Source organism: Notolabrus celidotus, chromosome 12 (assembly GCF_009762535.1).
Source record: "Notolabrus celidotus isolate fNotCel1 chromosome 12, fNotCel1.pri, whole genome shotgun sequence".
Taxonomy (NCBI): Eukaryota; Metazoa; Chordata; class Actinopteri; order Labriformes; family Labridae; genus Notolabrus; species Notolabrus celidotus.
The window spans coordinates 10,306,381-10,328,464 of record NC_048283.1 but is presented as its reverse complement, the minus strand read 5'-3'; the positions used below and the strand labels follow the sequence as shown (position 1 = coordinate 10,328,464).

Sequence of the window (22,084 nt, the reverse complement as noted above, 5' to 3'; positions counted from 1 at the left end):
TCAAGTGTATTGAATTTTAATTCAGACAACTTTAGACACCTATTCAGGTTCTAGAGCTGGATGGTCAAGTTCAGCTGTACAATACACTCTGATCACAACAATAGAGGACATTCATTTATTATATCGTCAATTTTAACCCATGGTATCGCGTTTGATTTTCCTTGATGTCCTCTTCACATCAAGTAATACAATCGACCAATTAGGTTAATAGGCCTATAGTTTATTTTAACAGGATTAAGCTTTAAAAGGCTTAGCTCCTAAACTAAAGGGAGGGGAGGTACCTGTCTGGATTATGATGCAATATGCTCCATTCATGTTGTCACTTACCCAGGACCTTTATTTATTAAACCATATTTTGTTGCTTACCAAAAAACAAACATGAAATGATATCTGAAAAAAAGTATTCTACATATAGTTTTCATTTCAGTTCCTGGTATTTTCACTCTGTACAAAAGAATCACAGCACGTTAAAAACTGATGCTATATGTGGAGACATTTTGGAAGTTCTGCTCTCCAGCACTAGAGGGCGTCAGGTGCCTTATTTGTTCTTTGTGTCTTTGAGTGTTTTTGCAGTTCATTATCATGTAAATTAAAGGAAGGGGATGTCCAGTGACCATTAACACATGAAAGAGTAGAATACAAAATGACAGAGCCATTGCTCAACATCTCTATTTTACCTCAGCTTTGTTATTGCTCTCATTTTGCCACAGAAAATGAATGGTTCCCCTCATGAATCATTTGGACCATAATTTGGTGTATTTTCTACGGTAGCCCTGAAGGACAAAACTAATTTACAAAAGAAGAAACACTTTTAAAAAGTTGTAGAAAAATTTACATTTTGGAAAACAAATTTCAATTTAAGAAAATAAAATTACAAAATCCAAACACTTGGAAAACAAATTTACATTTAATAAATTTTTTTAATGTACAAAATAAAAAAAAACACTTTTTACAAGCTGTGAGACAATTTTAAAAACGGCAGAACACTTTTACCATTCCTGAAACAAATTTAAATTCATTTTTAACGGAAAGGGAATGTACCAAATACCGGAAGTGATCCTGGAGGGATTCAGTGAGGGGTCATTTAGTTTGTTTGGATGGAGTGAAACCAAACAGAGCAACATTTGGTACTGGTACTCCGTTTGGTCCTGGTACTCCGTTTGGTACTGGATCACTTCCAGTGTGTGGTATATTCCCTTTCCGTTAAAAATGAATGTAATTTGTTTCAGAAATGATAGAAGTGTTCCATTGTTTGTAAAATTGTCTCACCGCTTATAAATGTGTTTTTTTAATTTTGTAAATATGTTTTCTGAAATGTAAATTTGTCTCCAACTTTGTGAAAGTATTTCATCTTTTGTAAATTTGTTTTGTCCTTCAGGGCCACAGTCATTTCCCCTGTATCTTAAAAATGAACAGATCTTTAAAAATGTAACAGAACCAACATGACTGTATCATGAGTCAGTGAGCTCTTTTAAAACCCTTCTTAAAACATACTTTTACCGCAGAGCCTTCCCAAATTTTATCTGAATTTTATTTTACTTTATTTTACTTTAACCGTCTTAATTTATATATTTTGAAATAATTTTAATCCTTTAGAGTTCTTTTAGGTGAACTTTATGTATTTTAAAATATGTTTTTTTCTTTATCTTGACGCACTTTGTAATCTGTTTTTTGAAAAATGCTCTACAAATAAAACTATTATCATTATTATGTGTCGATCAGTGTCAGTTAATTTAAAGTAGCGTTATTTTTAAATGTAATTGTGCAATATAAAGTAAAATATTTACTTAACTTAATTGCTTTACATGTTATCTGATGCCTTAAACTAACAACAAATGAACATTGGACTTTATTCACATGCCTTTATTGCTACTCTTTATTCTGAGGGAATCCAACATCAACAAAGACAACACGTATCACACCCACAAACATAAAAAGCCCAAAACAAGCACAGCAGCATGTCTGAGTGACAGCCAAAGGAAAGGGAACACTTTATCTTGTCTCTGATAGTACGGTATATGCAAATTCTTCAAAGCTCGGCATGCGTCCGGCAAGAGGAAGAGAAGAAGGGAAGAAACCACTTCTCCAGGAGGGAGGTGCTAACAAGTCGGAACTGTGTCAAAGTTACTGTACTTAGAAACATTAACAGGAGTTGTGGGTGATTGTGCTGACAGATGGACCGAGACGAGAAAGAGACGAACACTGAAGGTAAGTTGGGTTTGTTAATGAAAGCCAAGATGTTACCTTATCTGCCTGTCTGCGAGCTTTGGAAATGTACATTTAGAAACCTGTCGTCACTTGTGTCACGACTCAGCCAAGTCAACCAGTTTACGTTTCTTCCTGTTGTATTTTATCAGACTCTAAAAGATGATAAGAGTAAGGCAAAGCAGACGAACAAAGTGTACAGTTTGCTTCATAAGGGGAACAGGTCATACAGACGTGATACTGTAGCAGACAGAGGGTCATTTTAAATGTCGTTTTAACAATTGGTTATTAAATGTGAGAATTCTGTCAAAGTAACAACCCCGAATTTGGCAACTCCAGCGACTAAGATTGAAGATACATGACTATTGAAAGCATAAATTGTAGCATATTGTGTAATATTGAGATGGAAATGTACGGAAGAGGATTAGGACCACTTTAAATTAAAAGAAAGGGCCAGTATTTTTATTATTATTATTATTATTATTATTATTATTATTATTATTATTATTACTCCAGAAAAAAAGTCTGAATTCTAAGATTAAAGTGAGAATTCTGAGAAAAAAGTCAGAATTCTGAGATTGAAGTCAGAATTTTGAGATTAATGTCAGAATTCTGTCTTGAGTACTATGTTGTCTGATATTATATAAAATAGACTATCTTCACTGTATAGCCATAAAGAAGAAATATTTACAAAATGAAGGAAATTAATCCTGTGCTAGGCTCCTCTCCTCTAGTTATGTAAGTAATACCAACAAAATCTATTGACCCTGTTGTTGCTGTTGTTGTTGTTGTTGTATGGAACTTTAATTTAGTTTGTCTGGACCTTGTTTTCAAATTATTGTAAAATTAAATAAAAATAAAGTTTAAAAAAAATGAAAAGTAATAATTCTAAGATTAAAGTCAGAGTTTTGAGATTAAAGTCAGAATTCTGTGGTTAAAGTTAGAGTTCTGTCTTTACTTACTATGTTGGCTGATATTATATGAAATACTCAACTCTCAACTCAACTCAACTTTATTTATATAGCACCTTTCATACATAAAAACATGTAGCCCAAAGTGCTTCACAGAGTAACAGACAGTCAGAAAACAACAGCAATGGTAAAATTATAAATGGCATGATTAAAAAAAGAAACGCTTAAAAAATAAAATAAAATCAACACAGTGGCCCTAACCCCCTCTGTAGAAATGGAAATTCAGAGATTGTTCTCAATGATCAGGGAATATATCTAATTGGAGTAATTTGTCATATTTAATTGACTTACTCAACAAAATTATCAATTATGTTGTTTGGTTAAACAAAAATACAAGAAGTAGTCTATGCTTACATCACTGTCTTCATTAGCATAGCCTACTGAACATTCTAGCATATTAATATCTAGCTTTTTTCACTCAAGTGTCAAAAACCCCAAATAACTAGTTGTACTTTAGTATATGATCATCAAAAGCAGAAAATTCTCAAGTATTTACACTTGACAGCAATGACAGGGAACACTTTTGCCTACAAAACTATGATTAGTCTTGTGTTGATCAATCATTGAAACTGTGTAGGCAAACAAACTGTAGTAAGCTGTTTCGTCATGCAACTTCTGTATAGACTCCTAATTTATAGACTAGTCAATCTTCTGCAATTTATAAAGATAAGAAACTGAGTCAGGCTGGATTTTGCAATCCTTTTTTCTTTAGTTTTTTTGTTCACAGGATTAAGAGAAACAAAAAGTGAAAACTGCATGTAGCCGGGTCAAATGATGTCAAGTAAACTTGTTTCCTCTACAATTGTCTCTTTTCCTTCAGTCAGTCAGTGACACCCTGCGGCTGTGTAACACGTCTTCTGTGTAGCTGAAAAGAGGGCCCAGATGCTCCAGGATGGATCAGACACTTCTCAGCCAGAGCTCAACCTCAGACCTGCTGGAGCAAGACAGCGAAGAGATGCAGCTCAGAGTGGACTTCTTCAGAAAACTGGGTTACTCCTCAGCCGAGGTGAAGGCTGCTCTGAGGAAGCTCGGACTCAACACGGACACTAACTCGGTGCTGGGAGAGCTGGTCCGGTGCAGGACTAGCATGTCTGGGGCCGACGGTGAGGAGAGAAGTACGGGGCAAAATGACCCTTTGCTGCCTGCCAGTTGGGTCCCTGGACCCAGCAGAAACACACCACAAATTGGGGACAGGAAAACTGCGGACACAGAACTGAGACCAGTTGTTGTTGATGGCAGCAACGTTGCCATGAGGTGATTTTTTAAATATGTTTTTCTCTCATTTAAACTATCGTAACTCATCAGTTTAAATCATCATTCATAGTTTTCAAAGCTTCTTTGTCTTTATACTGTGAGACACAAAGCTGCTCACATACCTGCACAAAAGCAACTCAACAGACATAACACTCTTTGTTTACCCATGGACAGTAAAGTGCCTTTGAAATAACATTTTTCAAGCTGTCATCACTCATTGTTGTGTTGATATTCAACCCTGACCCTGAGACATGTATCTTTCTCTTGTACCATGTCACTTGACTGTTTAAAAAGGGCGTTCACTGCCCTGCCTGTGCATGTTTTTGTGAAGGCTACTGCTACAATATGCAAATTCCAGGCACACACCCCAAGAATCACCACCTTTCAATACATAAATAAGGTGTTATACAAGAAGTTCTCTGTGACGTATTGCCGGAGGGAGAACATTCAAAGACATGAAGTGTTTACTCAGAACAACCACATTTTTACTGCTCCCTTTCATTTGATACTTCTCCAATTACTTATCAGAGCTCACTTTGCAACTTACTCCTCTCGTCTGCTTCTTTTCACAGTCACGGTAACAAGGAACTGTTTTCATGTCGAGGCATCCAGCTGGCAGTAAATTTCTTCCTGGACAGGGGTCATAAAACCATTACTGTGTTTGTTCCCACCTGGCGGAAAGAGCAGCCCCGACCCGATGCCCCCATCACAGGTGAGGGCCCGAGAAATGTACAAACTGTTTCAGATGATTCATTTAGTTTCACAAACCTTTCACAATCAGATCACAATCAACAGTTTCAGTGTTAGTGTAGAACATCACAAGCTAAGCTACTTTAAATTCAGCTTTATTACACCAAACTAACAAAGCTAACAAACCCCCCAGGGCCAAAACCTTAATGTGGAAAATGTAGTTTGTGCGGACACTACTGCACTACATGATAAAATAGCTAAGCTTCTTTTAAAAAAAAAAACAGGGATGCTTACAATAAGCCTCTGAAGTATTACACAGTAAATATCCAACACTGATCATAAACATTCTGTGGCTAAAAGCAAATATTTATAAGGAGGTATTATCATTAGTAGTTCATGATTCTTATTATATTTCTATGTACAGCACTTTGTGGTATGATATCATTGCATGAAAAGTGCTGATTGATTGATTGATAGTAGTAGTAGTAGTAGTGGTTTTATTGATATCATATATACTGTACATCAGGGGTTCCCAAACTTTTCAGTCCTCGACCCCCAAAATATAGGTGCCAAAGACCCGCGAACCCCACTGTCCCTCAAAGTGATTTAATGTGGCTTCATTTAGCTGGTCTGCAGAAAATTTACCTATCTATATGAGCATGTGGCTGTGTTTCCTGTGACTTTATGAATTAACCTACTGCTACTGATGCTTTTAATAATTAACTGTTCACTAACCCTAAACTTAAGAGTCATCTGGCAAAAAGAAAGGCAGAAAACTCATTACATTTACAATTTCCAAGGTTTTATTTCAAGTTTAGCTACTATTCTTGTCGATATTTTTTACTATCATGGGTAAAATGTACAGTTTTTTAGTATTTCTTTGTTCACCACAAATTAACAAATTACTTATAAGTAAGACAAAACCAACACAGAGAAGAAAAAATAAATAACTCCAAAAATAAATAACTCCAAAAAAATACTAAAATAATACTAATAATAAATAAATAATACTAATTAACATATCAAACAAAAACGAAGAAACATAAGACTACAAGGTAAATAAACAAACACAAATAATAATAATTAATATTTTTAAACAAATAAATAAAAATAAAAAACATTCTAGAAGACATCTCACAACCCCCCATTTGTGTCTCGCGATCCCCCAGGGGGTCCCGACCCACACCTTGGGAACCCCTGATTATTATTAGTAGTAGTAGAAGTATGTATTATTTTTAGTAGTAGTAGAAGTAGTAGTAGTAGTAGTAGTAGTAGTAGTAGAAGTAGTAGTAGTAGTAGTAGTAGAAGTAGTAGTAGTAGTAGTAGTAGTAGTAGTAGTAGTAGTAGTAGTTGTAGTAGAAGTAGTAGAAGTAGTATAAGCGGGTATGTTTCTAAAAAAAACTTCCTTGGCTAGCATGTCAGCTAGACTAACTAGCTTACTGTTTTAGTTGAAAGCTGCAGCACTTGACTCCAACATGCTAATGATACACTCAGTTAGAGGTGCTAAACAAAACTTTGAAGTGGTTGCATCCCATTTAAAACGCTCTTCAGTACATAAAGCAGTAAGCTAACTCATAAGCTGTCATCGTTAGCTACCATCCCAACATACAGCACTGATTCAGACTCATTTCATTTCTCAGTGTGTCTTCTAGGGTTAGTAATTGGTAACCCAAGCCAGTTCAGTTTATTATAAAGCTAGCGTACGAACACTGCATATCAAGTTAATAGCTCAGCAACTCATCATTGGTGATTGTGCTCACAGGTAATGATTTCTGTGAGGTGATCAAGCGAAAAAGCTGCTGATTCAGTCATTAACAAGTTTGACGACGCAAATGCAACTCTCTTTGAAAATGTGCTCACAGAGGTTCGTTCGTACACACACTGAAATACGGGGACTGCATTTTCTTCACTTATTAAACAGTACATGAACAGGAAGTGCCAGACTTTCAGAGCTGGCTTGGGTGCCAGTCTGCGTACCTGACAGGATATTAATCATTCGCAGAAGTAAGACATTTCTCGGTTGTAGACCAAATGTTTTGATTAGGTCTGAGTCACACTCAAGGAGCACCCAAGTGTAGATTTTTCCTTGATAATAGTTGTTAAAAAGTTAGCACATTTAAAGCTCTCCAATTAGCATTTTATATTTCACTGTGTCAGTATGCACTAAAAAAAAACAACATACATACAAAATAGAATAGCTGAACGTCTCTATTTATCTTTTGGCTCAGAGTTAAACTGCTTGTTCTTCTTTTAGGCAACTGGTCCCTCCAGAGCAGACATCCGGCACATACAATTAGAAAAATGTAATCGCTTTTTTAGACTATTTTTATCATTCAAAATAAATGATCAAATTTAGTAATAGGAATAACTTATGTCAAGTAAATGTTAGTGCTGGTAATGGTTCCAAATGTTGAACTATTTCCTTCATTTTACAGGAATCAGTGCTCTACTATTTCCCTGAATGCTAGGTTTTACTATCCCTCATAGTTACTCATTTACCAAGAAATGGGATACAACTTCCGCTTAAATGGCATCAGTCACTGTAGCTGCAGGCCTGCATATTCCTGCTTCTGTGATTCATTCTCATGGTAGTCATGAGATAATGTTTCAGCGTTGTCAGATAAAGAACTACTGCACTCAAGCCAAAGCCAGGGGGCACCACGGTGAAATGTGAAACAAAGGCTTACCCAACTGGCCTCTAAGATATGTCTCAGTGTCAAGTTAAGACAACATGAAGTGTGCGCATACAGTAAGAATGATGGAGGTGATGTTAGTATAAAGCTATGAAGAGCTATGTCATCCCCACGGCTGAGCAACTCCACATATTTCAGTGTATCTACAAGATCTAGACTTTTATTTCTAGACTTCACAGTCTCTTTGAGAAGAGAAGCCACCTTTCATTCAGCCTCAGTGTCATGTTTTCAAAGTATTCATGCTCAACTAACTTTTGACAGCTCCAACAACAAATACACAATGAAGGGAGGACTGTTGGTTTAAAACTGATGCATCATCACTCTTTAGTGCAGCCTGGGTGGAGCAATCCAAAGGTTCTATTTTCACTCTGCCAACAAGGAAGTAAAAAAAAGCGTCCGTCAGTAATCCGTGGGAAAGCCCCATCAGGAAGTCAAGCAGTGTTTTTTCTTTCACACCCGTTTACTTGGGGGTGTGTGGTTAACTGTTACAATTATTTACAGCAAGGAAACATGTAGAGGGTTAAGTGAAGACAGAGCCGAGAGGTAGAGGCCTTACATAGTAAAGTGCCTGTGAGTGGCATTCTTTAACCTGGTCTCTTGTCAATGAATCAATGGAAGATTTTAGGTTATTTATGTATTTATTTTATTTAACCTTTATTTAACCAGATGAGACTCATTGAGATCAAGACCTCATTTACAAGGGCAACCTGGCTAAGAGGTCAGCAGCACACGTCAAAATAAATAGCACAACTCAACAGCATGGAGCATATGTACAGACAGTATGTAGAAGCAATCAATAATTTAAAAGTGCAACTTGTTTTCAGTTAAGTGCAATTTGTGATTACAAAACAGAATTTAAAAACACAGGCTCTGTTCTGGGGTCTGTCTTTCATTTAAGATGGACCCAAAGGCGTCAAGTGAGATAAGATCTGACAGATTCAAATCCTTCTGGAGCGTATTCCAAGCAGTAAGAGCAGCAAAACTGAACACTCTCTTACTGAACTCTGTCCGAACACTGGGAACACATATTTGTAAAGTGTCGCAGGAGCACAAGGCATAGCGTCTTTTTGATCTTTGAAGACAAACACATAAATACATTGAGACCAAGCCAAGAAGACACTTATAAATTAGACGTAGCCAATGTGTATGCCTGCGCACACTCAGGGATGGCCAGTCAGCTTTCACGTAAAGTTCACAGTGATGAGTGAGGCGTGTGCAACCCGTGACAAACCTCAGAGCACAGTGATACACACTATTTAAAGACAACAAACATTTAGCCAAGGCTCCCAAGTACAACACATCACCATAATCTATAAGAGGCAGGAATGTTGCAGAGACTAAAAGTTTCCGTTGGTTGTGACTGGGAGGACTTATAACACCCCTCTCTTTATTTGCCCCATTAAGCCAAAACAAACATATGTTTCTGTAAATGTAAAATGATGTAAATACAGTGACAAAGGGGCGATGAAGTCTGACTTCTGGTTGTTTTAACTTTCAGATCAGCACATCCTCATGGAGCTGGAAAAACGCAAAATAGTCGTATTCACTCCATCGCGCCGGGTCGGTGGCAAACGGGTGGTTTGCTATGATGACCGCTTCATCGTCAAGTTGGCGTACGAGTCGGAGGGAGTCATCGTTTCCAACGACACCTACCGAGACCTCCAGGGGGAACGACCTGAGTGGAAGAAATGCATCGAGGAGAGGCTTCTCATGTACTCCTTTGTCAATGACAAGTAAGGAATCAGCCTGTTTTATACCTAATGTTTCCAGATTTGATCTTGTCCTTTCATAGTTTCCAGTTCAGGAAAACATACTGTGTCTTTCAGGTGCAATCAGGTGAACACACATGTTGAGTTTGTGAATGAACCACTCAAATCTATTCCTTTGTGTCCAGGTTCATGCCTCCAGATGATCCTCTTGGCCGCCATGGCCCCAGCCTTGACAACTTTCTCAGGAAGAAGCCTCTGCCAGCAGAGCAAAAGAGACAGCTCTGTCCCTATGGTAAGATATAAAGAAGAACTCTTCTTCTTCTGTTCATTTTTTGGAGGTTTTGATAATGCGGTTCTCAAATAAAATGTCCATTTCTGTCCTCCTCAGACAAAAAGTGCACTTACGGCATCAAATGCAAGTTCTACCATCCAGAGCGGGCGAACCAGTCCTACCTCTCCTTGGCTGATGAACTGAGAGAAAAAGCCCAAATCTCTACTGTAAAAGAAGACAGAAATACCAGATCATCACCCAGACAGCATCACATTGATCCGGATCCTACCCATAATACCTGTTCTTTTCCTCAAGACCAGCGTCGTTCCTCACATCCCAGTCTGGTTAGTGAAAATACACTGCTGTACTGGGAGGACCCAAGGAAGAGTCCGAATCATATGCCATGTTCAGTCACAGGTAGCCAGTGTCAGAGCGAGTGGCCAGGGCTGCCCCAGCGGCCTAGTCATTACTACGCCAACGTGTCTCAGGAGTACCTGGACTCTGGCCTCGGTTCTTATGAGAGCCAGTACTCTGACTTTACGCACAGCTACAGCAACTCCCACAGGCCCTGGCCGCAGCAGCAAAGTGCCCACACTGGATCCAGACATACCTCGGTGCATGTAGAGGAAAGCAACAACAGCCAATCCCACAGGTGTTGTCCTCATTCAGTGCCTTCATCAGCTCTCCCTCAACGTCATCAAAGCCTGGAATCAAAGACTCAAACCAAATACAACACCTACCCCCCTCACATGTTCCCGCACGGCGCACCACAACAACAAAGCCTCCCAAACCATCTCCATTACCCCGGAGGGCAGAATCATCAGCTGAACTACTGGTCAGATCCCTTTCAAGGGCTGCCCAGAGCCAGGACATCATGCAGTCTGCCTTCTTCAAATCATTCCTCGCTCTCCCACAGCTCCTGCTGCTCTCACATAGACCAGCAGTACCACTCCTGGGGTCAGCAACAGGCGTCGCCCGCCGCATTTGATGAGCAGAGGTCGGAACTCCGAAAGAATCTGCAAGCCATCTTCAACCCTAATCAAGTAGACACAGTCATGGAGATGTTTCCACATCTGATGGATGCTGAGAAACTGGCTGCAGAGATTCTCAACCAGAAGGCCCAGAGAGGGATTTTCTGGTGATTTATCATACCGTATTCCTCTTAAGCGCCCTCTTCAGTTGGATCTGATGTGATTCTTTTGTTGATATTGTTAAAGTAAACATAGAACCTCTTAAGAATCTTTCTTTTTGTCATCATAAAGATGTTTCACTCTATAATGTGTTATTATCGGAGTCTAATTTGCTCATCCTGGGCTGTAAACATTTGTATGACATTGCCGTCAATTGTGACCATGTCGTCCACGTTTCGGATGAAAAGCACCTCTAGATTGAAAGTAATCATGACTGAGTTTTGACTGTTGATGCATATTGTATCACATTTGATATCTTGTAATATTTTCTAGACATAAGTTCTCTTGAATCTCTGTACAAAGTATTACTTTCCTTTCATTTTCCCCGTAGTTCTCCAGAACGTCTTCCTGTTCGATGTTTTCTCTGTGACGAGCAGCTGCAGTGTTTCTATGAGGAAAGATTTACAGTAAATCCCAAACTGACCAGGAAACTGAGGCAAGACTTTGGCACAAGCAGAGGCTATCTGCGAGTGAATTATTGTCAGATTCTTCAAATGTTCTCAGAAAAAGTATTACTGTAGCTCTTTATAAACTTGTGTATGTGGCTTATTGTGCAACGACAGAAAATGCAAATGTACGGGAAAGTTAGTTCTCATGAACACTCGTAATTTATCCTGTTTTAGAAAATCACTGAAAATGTATCCTGTACAAATTCATGTAGGAGCTTTAAAAGAGAAACTAAAGATTAAAAAATGTCATGTGAAGAATGTGATGTGCGTCAGCTGGACTTATTATGAAGATGTGTATCAGTCTTTGTGGAGAACAGCTTGTTTATCCAACTTAGGAGCATAGACTCAGCTGTGCTTACATAATAATGTATTGCCTATGCTTCAAACTAAGTACCCTTACTAAATCAAACCTAATAGTTAGGTCTCTTTTGAACAGACCGGTCTATGACAAACATTTCTTTGAAGAACTGGAGAAAGCCTGAGGGCTGCACTAGTTTTTGACATTTTTGACTCTGCAGCTCTCAGGTTGCAAGCCCAAACCAAAAAAACATTTTCCGGTGAGGGGAAAGGTCGTCCTGTGTTCATGTTTGTCTGTGTGCTCATGAATCTTTTTGGCTACTCTGAAATTGTGAAATTGTGAATATTCATATGCTTTTTCTTTTTTCAAAATTATATTTTTGCCTTTATTATACAGGACAGCTGAAGAGAGACAGGAAATGTGGGGAGTAGAGAGTTGGGGAGGGACATGCAGTAAATGGTCAAGGCTGGAATCGAACCTGCGACCTCTGCGACAAGGGCTATAGCCGGGGCGGCTGTGGCTCAGTGGGTACAGTCGGTCGTCTAGCAATCGGTTGGCGGTTCGATCCCAGCTCCTGCAGTCACATGCCAAAGTGTCCTTGAGCAAGACACTGAACCCCAAATTGTTCCCGCTGTTGAATGTGTGCGAATGAGATTAGCTAATACTGATGGTCCCTCACGAAATAGCAGCCTCTACCATCAGTGAGTAAATGGGTGTGATTGGCTGAAAGCAGTGAGTAGTGTGTAAAAGCGCTTTGAGTAGTCAGACAGATTACAAAAGTGCTATATAAGTAGAAGTCCATTTACCATTTACCATAGCCTCTGTATATGGGGCACGTGCGTAGACCGCTAGGCCAACAGCGCCCCATTTCACATGCTTTTTCAACCATTAGCATTCATTCACACCAAGTATCTCAACTATTTATGGCCCTTTTCCACCGGCCCGTCTTAGCCCTGCTTTACTCAACTTGACTCGACTCTACTCGGTTTGTGTTCCGTTTCCACGGGCGCGGTACCTTGTGTGAGATACAAGTTTTTCGTACCTGCTCTGCTCTGGTTCCAAGCGAGATGAGCCGATACTAAAAGGTGACGTCGAAGGACTGCCGGCCACTGATTGGTCAGAGAATGTCGTCACCGAAGAGTCATGAACGCGACGCCCAATACAGGAATCAAACAAGCCATTTTTTTAAAAACGACATCAGTACTCTTTTGCTCTTCTTTTGCTTCCCTCTCTCACTCGGGCTGCAACAAAAAAGCCACAGACCGAGCAGCTGGCACACCATTGCCTCCATGTCCTCCATTGTTTGTGATTGTTGTGTCGCGTTCAAAATTACGTGAACGCAGTTTCGCGCAGCTGTGTTTATGACGACCCCGCCCACCGTGAGTTGGTACTCGGGCTGGTGGAAAAGAAACCCAAACCGAGTCGAGTCGAGAAGAGCTGGGTCGAGTAGAGTAGGGCTGGAACTGTGTAGTGGAAAAGGGCCATTAGAGTGCTGTTAATTCTGACGAACATAGCCATGGTCTCAAGAAGCTGTACCGTAGTGACTTTAGTCCTGTTCGCCTGAGTACATGTCTAAATAATCAAACATTAAGGATACATTTTTCCTAATATAGCTGTGTTTGAGGCATTGGTGTTTGAACATTCATCATATCTTATTAAAACATGTTTGTAGCGACATATTTGTAGTCCCATGGTTGTCATTCTTCAGGTGTTTCTTTTTATAATTTACCAAGCGTGACCTGTGCTGGAAATCCATCACTTCTCGGAGACTGAGACGTGTGTTTGCTTGTTTTAGGAACTGACTTGTACACCAGCTAAGTCAACAACAGAACAGCATTCACTCTCTGCAAGTCTTACATAAGATCACACTCAAGCTCAAACAAAGGAACAGTATGATGAAAGTATATTTTTATTGTGAGTAACATAACATACATAACTGTGTATGGGTTTTATTATAAAGGGGTATCTCTTTATGATAAGGTATCAAATCTGGATCTGTGTCTACTTTGTATTCAGTTGGTCTTTGTTGTTTGTGAAGCTCTGTTTTTGTTTTTTTTATCATTCCCAGGCCATCAGTAGTTTGTGGAATGGTACAAATGCTCCATAGCCAGGCTTGCTGCCAAAGACAGACACAAGAAGAAAGTATTAAAATAAAGGTCATTTTTGAAGTTGATTTAAAGTAAAATCTTCCTTGTTTTAATGGTATAAACTCAACTAAAACTGAAGAAGAAAAAAGGCTTTGGTACTATATTCTAGTCTTATCTGTCATTGCTGCAGACATATGAGTTCACACCTCATATCTCAAGTGCACACACACCTCACGTCTACAATGCTCTAGCCTGCCTGGTTTACACCATCCTGAGATTTGCATATTCACCTCAACCACTAAGTGCACAGGATTTGCACAGGTATGTCTGCAGGCATTGTTTGGTCGTTACCTGCGGACCATACTTTGTCAGAGTCATGTGTTCCTTCTAAGAGACTCAGGAACTTCACAGCATAGTTAAAAGGCATATGACCCTACAGCTTTTACAAGCTCATTTAAAAGTCATGTGTGATTCTGCTTAGTCATTTCTTGTTGGAGAAGTAGCAACTCCTGAGGAAAGAGCTCAAAGTTACACGTAGATTGTGTCCACACAGTTACCATTCAAAGTAGTTGTGTCCCCTGTGGCTGCCATCATTCCATCCGTGATGAGGCGTCTGGAGCTCCACCCCAAGGTGGAGATCTGCCTCCCCCTGCAGGTGGCCTAGGAAACGAATAGTGCCTGTGCTGATTCTTCCAGAGGGCAGCATGATCCTGACACGGTGACCCAGCTCAAGGTCCATGGGGGAGTGTGGTACGAAAACACGGTGAGGGCTTTTAGATGTCCTCCAAGACCTTAGGCTTGGGAGAGAGGGGAGTTCAGTCAGTCAACAAAGATAATAGATTAGAGTCGACTTATTAGAAATTAAAGTGGCTGCATTTATATTGATGATATTTTAATGTTTAGTTTTGAAATAAGGTATCTCAACAAAATATGTAAACCATGCACTTCTTTTATATATTTTTGGAAAAACATATTGATTCTGGTTCAGATTTAGATCCTGTGAATGATTGCACTTTACGTGTGCTCAAGGTGGCCTTGCTCTCTCCAAAGGTTGCAAAATCCACCTACCAGGTACAACAAAGCTCACTAATTTGCAAATCTCCTTTGTCCTTTGTCCTTCGTCCTTTGTCCACACGAAGATCAAAGACTTAGGATGTTGTTTTACGAGATGTCAGTTGTCGGACTAGTTCTTGCCTGAGAGCAGTTGTTAGGCATCCATGACTCCTGGAAAATACTTAGAAAGAGCCTGGCACACAGCCTAAAGTGTCAACACTGCAAAAACTCAAAATCTTAACAAGTGAAATTGTCTCATTTTTAGTGTAAATGTCTAATCCCACTTGATTTAAGATAAATTAACTGAACAAGTAACATTTGAGGAAGATAGAGGGACTTGTTTTAAGTCAATGCATCTTAAATATCTTGTTAAGTCAAGCAATCTTGAAATGATCTGGTTTTGAGTTGTAATTTAGAAGAAACAAGGTTTATTTTATATTTCATACATTTTTCAAGCTGAGATCTTATTTGTAGAAGACAGATAATCTTGATTTAAGACAAAAACTTTACTTGATTTAAGTAAATGCATTTTATTGGAGAATCTATCAGAAAACAGCTCCATTGATAAAAGAAAGAAAGGAAGAAGGAAAGAAAGAAAGAAAAGTTGTTGTTTTTTTAAGGGTGGGTTACAGTTTTCAGGCACTGTTTCTCCTAAAGCAGATAAAAATGTACATCCTCAAACGACATGCACACAATGAAACAGCTACTTTAGAGCATAGCTGGCTTATCCTAAAAAACAACATGACTGAATATTAGTATATCCAGCTAACTATGAGAAGACATTATATCTCAAAATGCTCAAATTAAACACTGTAATCTTATTTCAAGTACAAGATGGTCTTAAACCTAGAGAAGTGCCGCTATAATACAACTCAAATTAAGGTGAATATATCTCAAATGAAGAAGTTCACATGAAATTTATTAGTGCAAAAATCTTTTTTGAGTGAAAAAATACTAATTGTTAGCATTCCTGTCTTATTCTGAGACATAAGCTTTAAAATACTGATAAATATTGCTTGAAATTAGTTTTCCATGCTAATTTTAAGCTCACAGTTTTCTAAATATTACGTCTTATTTTAAGAAATCTTGCCAAGGAAATATTCACTTGTTCTATTGGCAGATTTATTTGCTTATTTCAAGGTAAAAGTACTTTTTTTTTGTTTTTGGTGGGCCATTTTTTTCCAGTGAAGCTTTGCTGTAGTTTAAAGATATAAAACATAAGAGATTCTGATGGACACATGTTGTTACCTTTGGACAGAGCAAGTGCTAAGCTAAGCTAACCTTTTATGGGTTATAGCTTTGTAGTTGCATTTTTCTGATGCAATCCTCTGTCAAACCTTCTTCTAAAAAGGCTGTACCTGGTAGCTGAAGATGCAGCAGAGGAAGGTCTTGGGCTCAATGGATATGAGGAGAAGGGGCTGCCTGTAACACTGCTATCATAAGTGGGGCCTCTTGTTGACAAATCAGATGCTCTGCGTTGGTATGTAAGTCTTGGTAGACTTCCTGTTCATTAGAGAGTCGCAGCATATGTTATTATTGAATTCATAGCATACTAGTGTAAATTGCTTCATTTTTCAAGAAATTTACTTGAACACTCCTGGAATACTTCTCCATTATCCACTGTCGACTCTCCGTCATCAAAACTACCCACTTTCACCAACACTCCAGCCTGGGAGGAAAGCTGAGGACGAAGGGGGGGAAAGTTTTCACTGAAGTCACACACACACACACACACACACACACACACACACACACACACACACACACACACACACACACACACAACTTCAACACTTTCAAACACATTTAAAAAGCACACCTGGTTATGTATCTCTTCTTGTTTCCTTTGCAGATAAGCAAACCTCCTTTCCCATGATGCTCTCTCGCAGGCAAACCTGGTCTTGAGTGACAGAATCTCCTTCTCGGTTTTGGTTATTCGTTTATGCAGAGCTGTGGTACGGTCAGGGCTTCCTGGTATGGACACAATCCCTTTACTTCCAGGACCTGACAAAGAAAGTCACATGAGGTAATCACATCATATCTCTACTTACACATGCTGAGATGTAAAGTAGATTTATAATAGGATGCAGGTAGACCTTTGGCACCAACAAGATAGCACACCTTGTTGTTAGCCTGCATGTGGTGAATAGACTTTTATAGAAAGGATAACGCCTTCTGAAGCATCTATTGGTGGGAATTTATGGATCAAGATGAAGCCCCTCCTTAAGCATAACCCTGTTTATCACACAGTCACTGGCTAAAGAAAATAACAGACCTTTACAAAATGTTTACATGTGTTTTGCAATAAAATATGAAGATTCTAACAGGCTGTATCTTTGCTTCTCTGGTAACATTAAAGGGTTTGGCTAATACCTGAAAAAGTGATTATATTGTTCACTTTTCCAGGAACTGGAACAGTTCTTAGCAACAACATTGCAAGAAGAACTATTACTAGCAGTGTTGCCAACTTAGCGACTTTGTCTCTTTATTTAGCACGTTTTCAGACCCCTCTAGCGTCTCTTTTTCAAAAAAGCGACTAGCGAAAAATCTAGCAACTTTTTCTGGTGTTAAATGGAGACTTTTGGAGACTGACGTGAAGCATGCATCGTTCTTACACTTCTTAACGAGCAGTGGATGCTGCCAGTAGTCCCTCCTAGCTGCATTCAGAGCAGGAGGCGTTCATCCCTCAGCATCCAGACTGCAAATAGATCATGTTTGTACGATGACACAGCTGGCTGTTCCAGCCTACTGTCTCTTTTTGGTCCATTTCGATAGTTAATGTAGATTGTATACAATAAACATCTTGAAAATGTTATGGTTGAAAAATGTAATGTTTTACTTTGATTTTGTTGTAGGCTCCTAATTGTAGTTATAAACATATTTAGGGTGTTTTTTACTCTCTTACTGTCTCTCCCTGAACGGTACACGTCTCTCCTACAGCGTCCATTATAATTTTAAAAATTATGCAAATAAATGATGACGTCATTTAGCGACTTCTAGCGACTTTTAGAACAGCTACTTTCTTCACTGAGGAGTTGGCAACACTGATTACTAGTCTACAATGCACCTCATAGAGTTCTTCAGCTCAGCTAAGAGTAAGAAAGCTGGCAGTAAGCTAGCAGGATTCAAAGTCAGAAACATTTAGTATGATTTACATAAAGTAAAAAGAGTTTTTAAAATGACTTTATTAATAAAAACAGTTAGCTAACCAACTAAAATTAGCATTGACATTTTACAAACTAATGATGAACCATGTTTACAGCATCAACCCCAAATTTGGGACCTGCTAGCTATTATCTGATGATAAATGCTTCTGGGAGCAACAGGCAAGTTATGGGGGCTTCCGGGTTAGCTAACGGTTGGCTTTCAAAAACTTTCAGCAAATATTTTTAGCGGGAAAGGAGTTGGTATCCTGAGACAACTTATATGAGCAGCTTTTTAGCTGTGCTTGTATGCATAAAAGTGCTTTTAAATTATTGCTATTGTTGTTATTATTTTATTATTATCCTAATTACTATTTATACAATTATTTACAATTATTTTATTTAGTGTTTTTATTATTATTACTATTTTTAATTTATGCGTTATTCATTACAATCGTAATATTATTATTTTGTATGTTTGTATTTACTTATTTTTAATTGTGTACTATCTATTTATTTATTCAGACTATTGATTAGGTGTTTTCAAAAATCTTGTTTGTGTCTTTTTTTGTCTCTGAGTCTGATGGCTGCATTATTGTTTTGTGATGTTGGCTGAGTCTAATAAAACCGTTGCAAAAAAGATATATAGTGCTTTAAAGATATGAATTAGATGACTCCAAATCAGTACCGGGACTGGAATACTATGCGTTACTTTTCGCTTCCTTTGCTCTGTACAAGCATGCTGGCTGCACACTTATAATGATAATAATAATAATAATAATAATAATAATAATAATAATAATAATAATAATAATACATTTTTTTTGGAGGCACCTTTCAAGTCACCCAAGGTCACCTTACAGGGAATAAAATAAAAAACATTCATCATTAAAACATCATTCAAACAAACAGACTAAATAATAATAAATATATATATATATATATATATATATATATATATATATATATATATATATATGTGTGTGTGTGTGTGTGTATATAGATACACTTTTTGTCATACTGGTTAAAATGATCTTTATGTCCTGATGGCAATCAATACAGGATGTGTTCCTAAAAAAGAGTGGGAAAAAAACTGCTATCTACAGCCGGAGTAAACCTGAGAAAACATTAACCAATCACCGTTTTTTGGCTCCCCAAATTTTAAACCAATCAAATCCCGCCCAGCCGTTCTATCCTCCTCCTGCGCGTGCATTTCCCCGGCGTGCACTCCTCCGAGTCCCCTCCTGCCTCTACTTCCCCTGTCTCTATTTACTGCCCCTCTCGCTCGTCCTCGGGCCTGTCCCCTCTGACCTGATGAGGTGCTTTGCTCAGGACTGTAGTCCGGATCAGAGTCTAAAAAGCTCTCACCAACAAGCAGAATAATTAATGACGTTCTGTAAGTCCTACAGAAAATATATATGTATTGTAGCGTCCGTCCGGACGCTGTAGTGATGACGAGCCGATTCGTGAACACGTTGAGCTTTAATAACCGGTCACTGTCGGCCGTGATCACGCCAACCAACAAAGCAACAATCAATGTTTGAATGAATGAAAAACTTCTCCTCTCCTCTCTCCCACTCGCACTCTCTACACCTCTCCTGATGCCTTCACTGACCGTCAACACTGTCGTTTTGGAGGAGCTCCGAGGGAGGAGGGGAGGGGTTAGACGGAGTCATGAGGAAAAGCTACATTCAAATTCATGCTGGTTTTCCGAGACTACCAACCCTAGCTTTAAGGGAATATGCACTACTCACATACATCCCCAAAATCTGGTCACATGCCCAAATAGTAGGTATTTTTATGCTGAATCTGTTAACAGATATTAGCATCTACCCTAGCCTGAAGTGGAAGGATGATTTACATGATTTATAATGGTCATTGTACATTTTGTAGCTTTTGTTTTTAAGGTAAAACAGTGCAGTGTTCATAGATTGAGAAACAGAGGGACTACACTCATTGTTGTAAACAGCAAGTGTCTTTGATTTATCTCCCTCTTTAGTAGTAGTAAAGCCCCTTTAATGATCCTGTGAAACAAGCAGTTTAAACCAAAAAGATTTAGATGACATCTTACAGACAATCAGAATCAAGTAATAACAAAGATGGTATAATCTATAATAACAGCTCCTTTTTAATCTGCCCCATAAAACTGAAGGCAAGTTGAAAGGCTCATAGAGCAAGAGGACACCAGACTGTGTAAATACATTTAATCTAATTAAATAAAGTCTAAGCAGTTGAGTGTACAGATTTTATTAGGTAATGTTTGTCCTATGTTATATGATCCTTACCCACAAGTTTTTTGTGCCGTCGGCCAGTTCCCTCAGTGATATATTGTTGCCTTGGCAAGAATTTGATTGCATTGTACGGGCAGATCTGCAATGCAAATAAACATTCACTGTAAAAAAAAATCCAACCAGAAGCAAACATGGAATAGATGAGTTATCCAAATTTAAATGCAAATGACAAAATATCTAAAAGCATGCACTCACCCACAGGTACCTGCAGGTGCACAGCAGCCCCTTGAACGTCCATGTAAACGCAGTCCAGAGCATGTATGCCGTCATGTTAAAACATGTTCACTTCACATTGTGGTCATCTAAATGAATGAGTTACTATTAATAGGAATAGTACAACATGGGGTGAATTAGCTAGCTATTACATTGGATCTAAACATCACAGTGGATGGATGAGCAAGCTGCTAAACAAAATGCTAATGCTACCACATAAAAACAGATTACACATATATAGAAACAAGGATTAAAGCTTACTATTAGAGGAGCTGTACACTGACATTCGCCATCAGCTCAATTGTAGGATTTGAGGAGGTAATGATAGCTTCCATTTCAGCTCATCTGGTCCATGTCCTAGTCCATGGTGAGTGTGCACTGGGCTCATTGACTTGTTGCTATGCATCAAAGTCTGAGCGAACACCACTGCTGACGAATGCTGGATTGGTAAATCTGGTTTAATCTTCTTAGCCCATGTATTAACACAGTTCAGGTACGTCCAGGGCACTTAATTTGGTCTACTGAGCCTTATCTATAAACAATGTGAACACGCCTCCACATAGAGAGCAACAGTTCCCCTTGTTAAAGAAAGAAGGTTTTAGTCTCAGGATACATCTGTTCTGTTTGTTTTACGACACATTGAAGAGCTAAGCTACTGAAGTGATAAACAAATGTTGGGCCAGAGATCTGCTTTGACTTTTTTGAAAACTCTACCACTAAATCCACGTTAGTTTTGCAATGAAACAATGATAATGAGATAAAAGTGCAGACATTCAATTTGATACAACTCTCGAAGATTAATCCTTTGAAATGAGTGTGATGTAATTTTGGGGGAGTTGTCAAATGCTACATGTCCATAGACTCTATTAAATATAATTTGGAGGCTATTGAGCTGAACCCTTAGAGGTCTCGGCCCATTTTGGCCATTTTTTATTACTTTTGATTTTGTATACAATATTATTAGTTGTTTAGCATGCCCATGTTTCAACACATCACCTTTATGATTTGACTATTATTTTTTCTCCCTTTTTACCTACTATTTCAACATACTGGGCCAAAGAACACATAAAATACATTAATTTGGATTTGCAAAAGGAAACACTTTTAAAAAGTAAACACTGATTTATCAAAACCATATTTTGCTACCATATGAAACACACGTTTCATTTGACTGAATCTTGTTTGATCCAGTTGCACACTGCTGCTGCTAACCTAAAACACTTTTAGCAATTCTCTCAGTGATAAGAGTTCTGTAAGTGAGGTAAACAGAGAAATTGAATATACATTCAATTCACTTCAAACTAAAAGTGAAATTATTTCTTTCAGAGTGAAAAAACTTGAAATGAGTGAAAGTTTTTAATGCAAACTTTTGAAAAAGTTTTTTTTTTCTTCTAATCCGAAAAAAAAATAAAAAGTAAAAAAAGTTTCATCGGAAGTTGAAAAAACATTCACATTTTGTTTTTCTTCTGAAGTGAAAATAATATGAAAAAGTTAAAGTTTTGCTTCCAAACCAAAAAAACTTAAGAAAAGTGAAAATTTTTCATCTGAAGTCAAAAATATGAAAAAG

At 38.3% G+C, this 22,084-nt stretch overlaps 2 protein-coding genes across 4 annotated transcripts; one reads left to right on the top strand and one right to left on the bottom strand.

The window, feature by feature from the left end:
• Positions 1-1,929: 1,929 nt before the first annotated feature.
• Positions 1,930-11,692, top strand: LOC117822352 (endoribonuclease ZC3H12A). The gene is made up of 6 exons (XM_034697038.1): positions 1,930-2,208; positions 3,997-4,430; positions 5,003-5,142; positions 9,312-9,546; positions 9,708-9,814; positions 9,911-11,692. The coding sequence occupies exons 2-6, from the start codon at positions 4,069-4,071 to the stop codon at positions 10,933-10,935; spliced, it is 1,869 nt and encodes a 622-aa protein (XP_034552929.1). The 5' UTR covers positions 1,930-2,208; positions 3,997-4,068; the 3' UTR covers positions 10,936-11,692.
• A 1,929-nt stretch (positions 11,693-13,621) lies between these two features.
• Positions 13,622-21,196, bottom strand: LOC117823182 (tubulin-folding cofactor B). Of its 3 annotated transcripts, XM_034698270.1 has the most exons (8): positions 20,779-21,196; positions 20,500-20,606; positions 20,299-20,383; positions 16,690-16,874; positions 16,458-16,551; positions 16,229-16,373; positions 14,375-14,614; positions 13,622-13,846 (listed from the first exon to the last, which is right to left on the bottom strand). In XM_034698270.1, the coding sequence occupies exons 2-8, from the start codon at positions 20,572-20,574 to the stop codon at positions 13,789-13,791; spliced, it is 882 nt and encodes a 293-aa protein (XP_034554161.1). In that variant the 5' UTR covers positions 20,575-20,606; positions 20,779-21,196; the 3' UTR covers positions 13,622-13,788. The 3 variants fall into 3 exon arrangements, 2 of the variants coding, with proteins under 2 accessions (XP_034554161.1, XP_034554162.1); XR_004633336.1 differs by lacking the exons at positions 20,299-20,383; positions 20,500-20,606; positions 20,779-21,196 and adding an exon at positions 16,992-17,202; XM_034698271.1 differs by lacking the exons at positions 20,299-20,383; positions 20,500-20,606; positions 20,779-21,196 and adding an exon at positions 17,244-17,347.
• Positions 21,197-22,084: the final 888 nt, after the last annotated feature.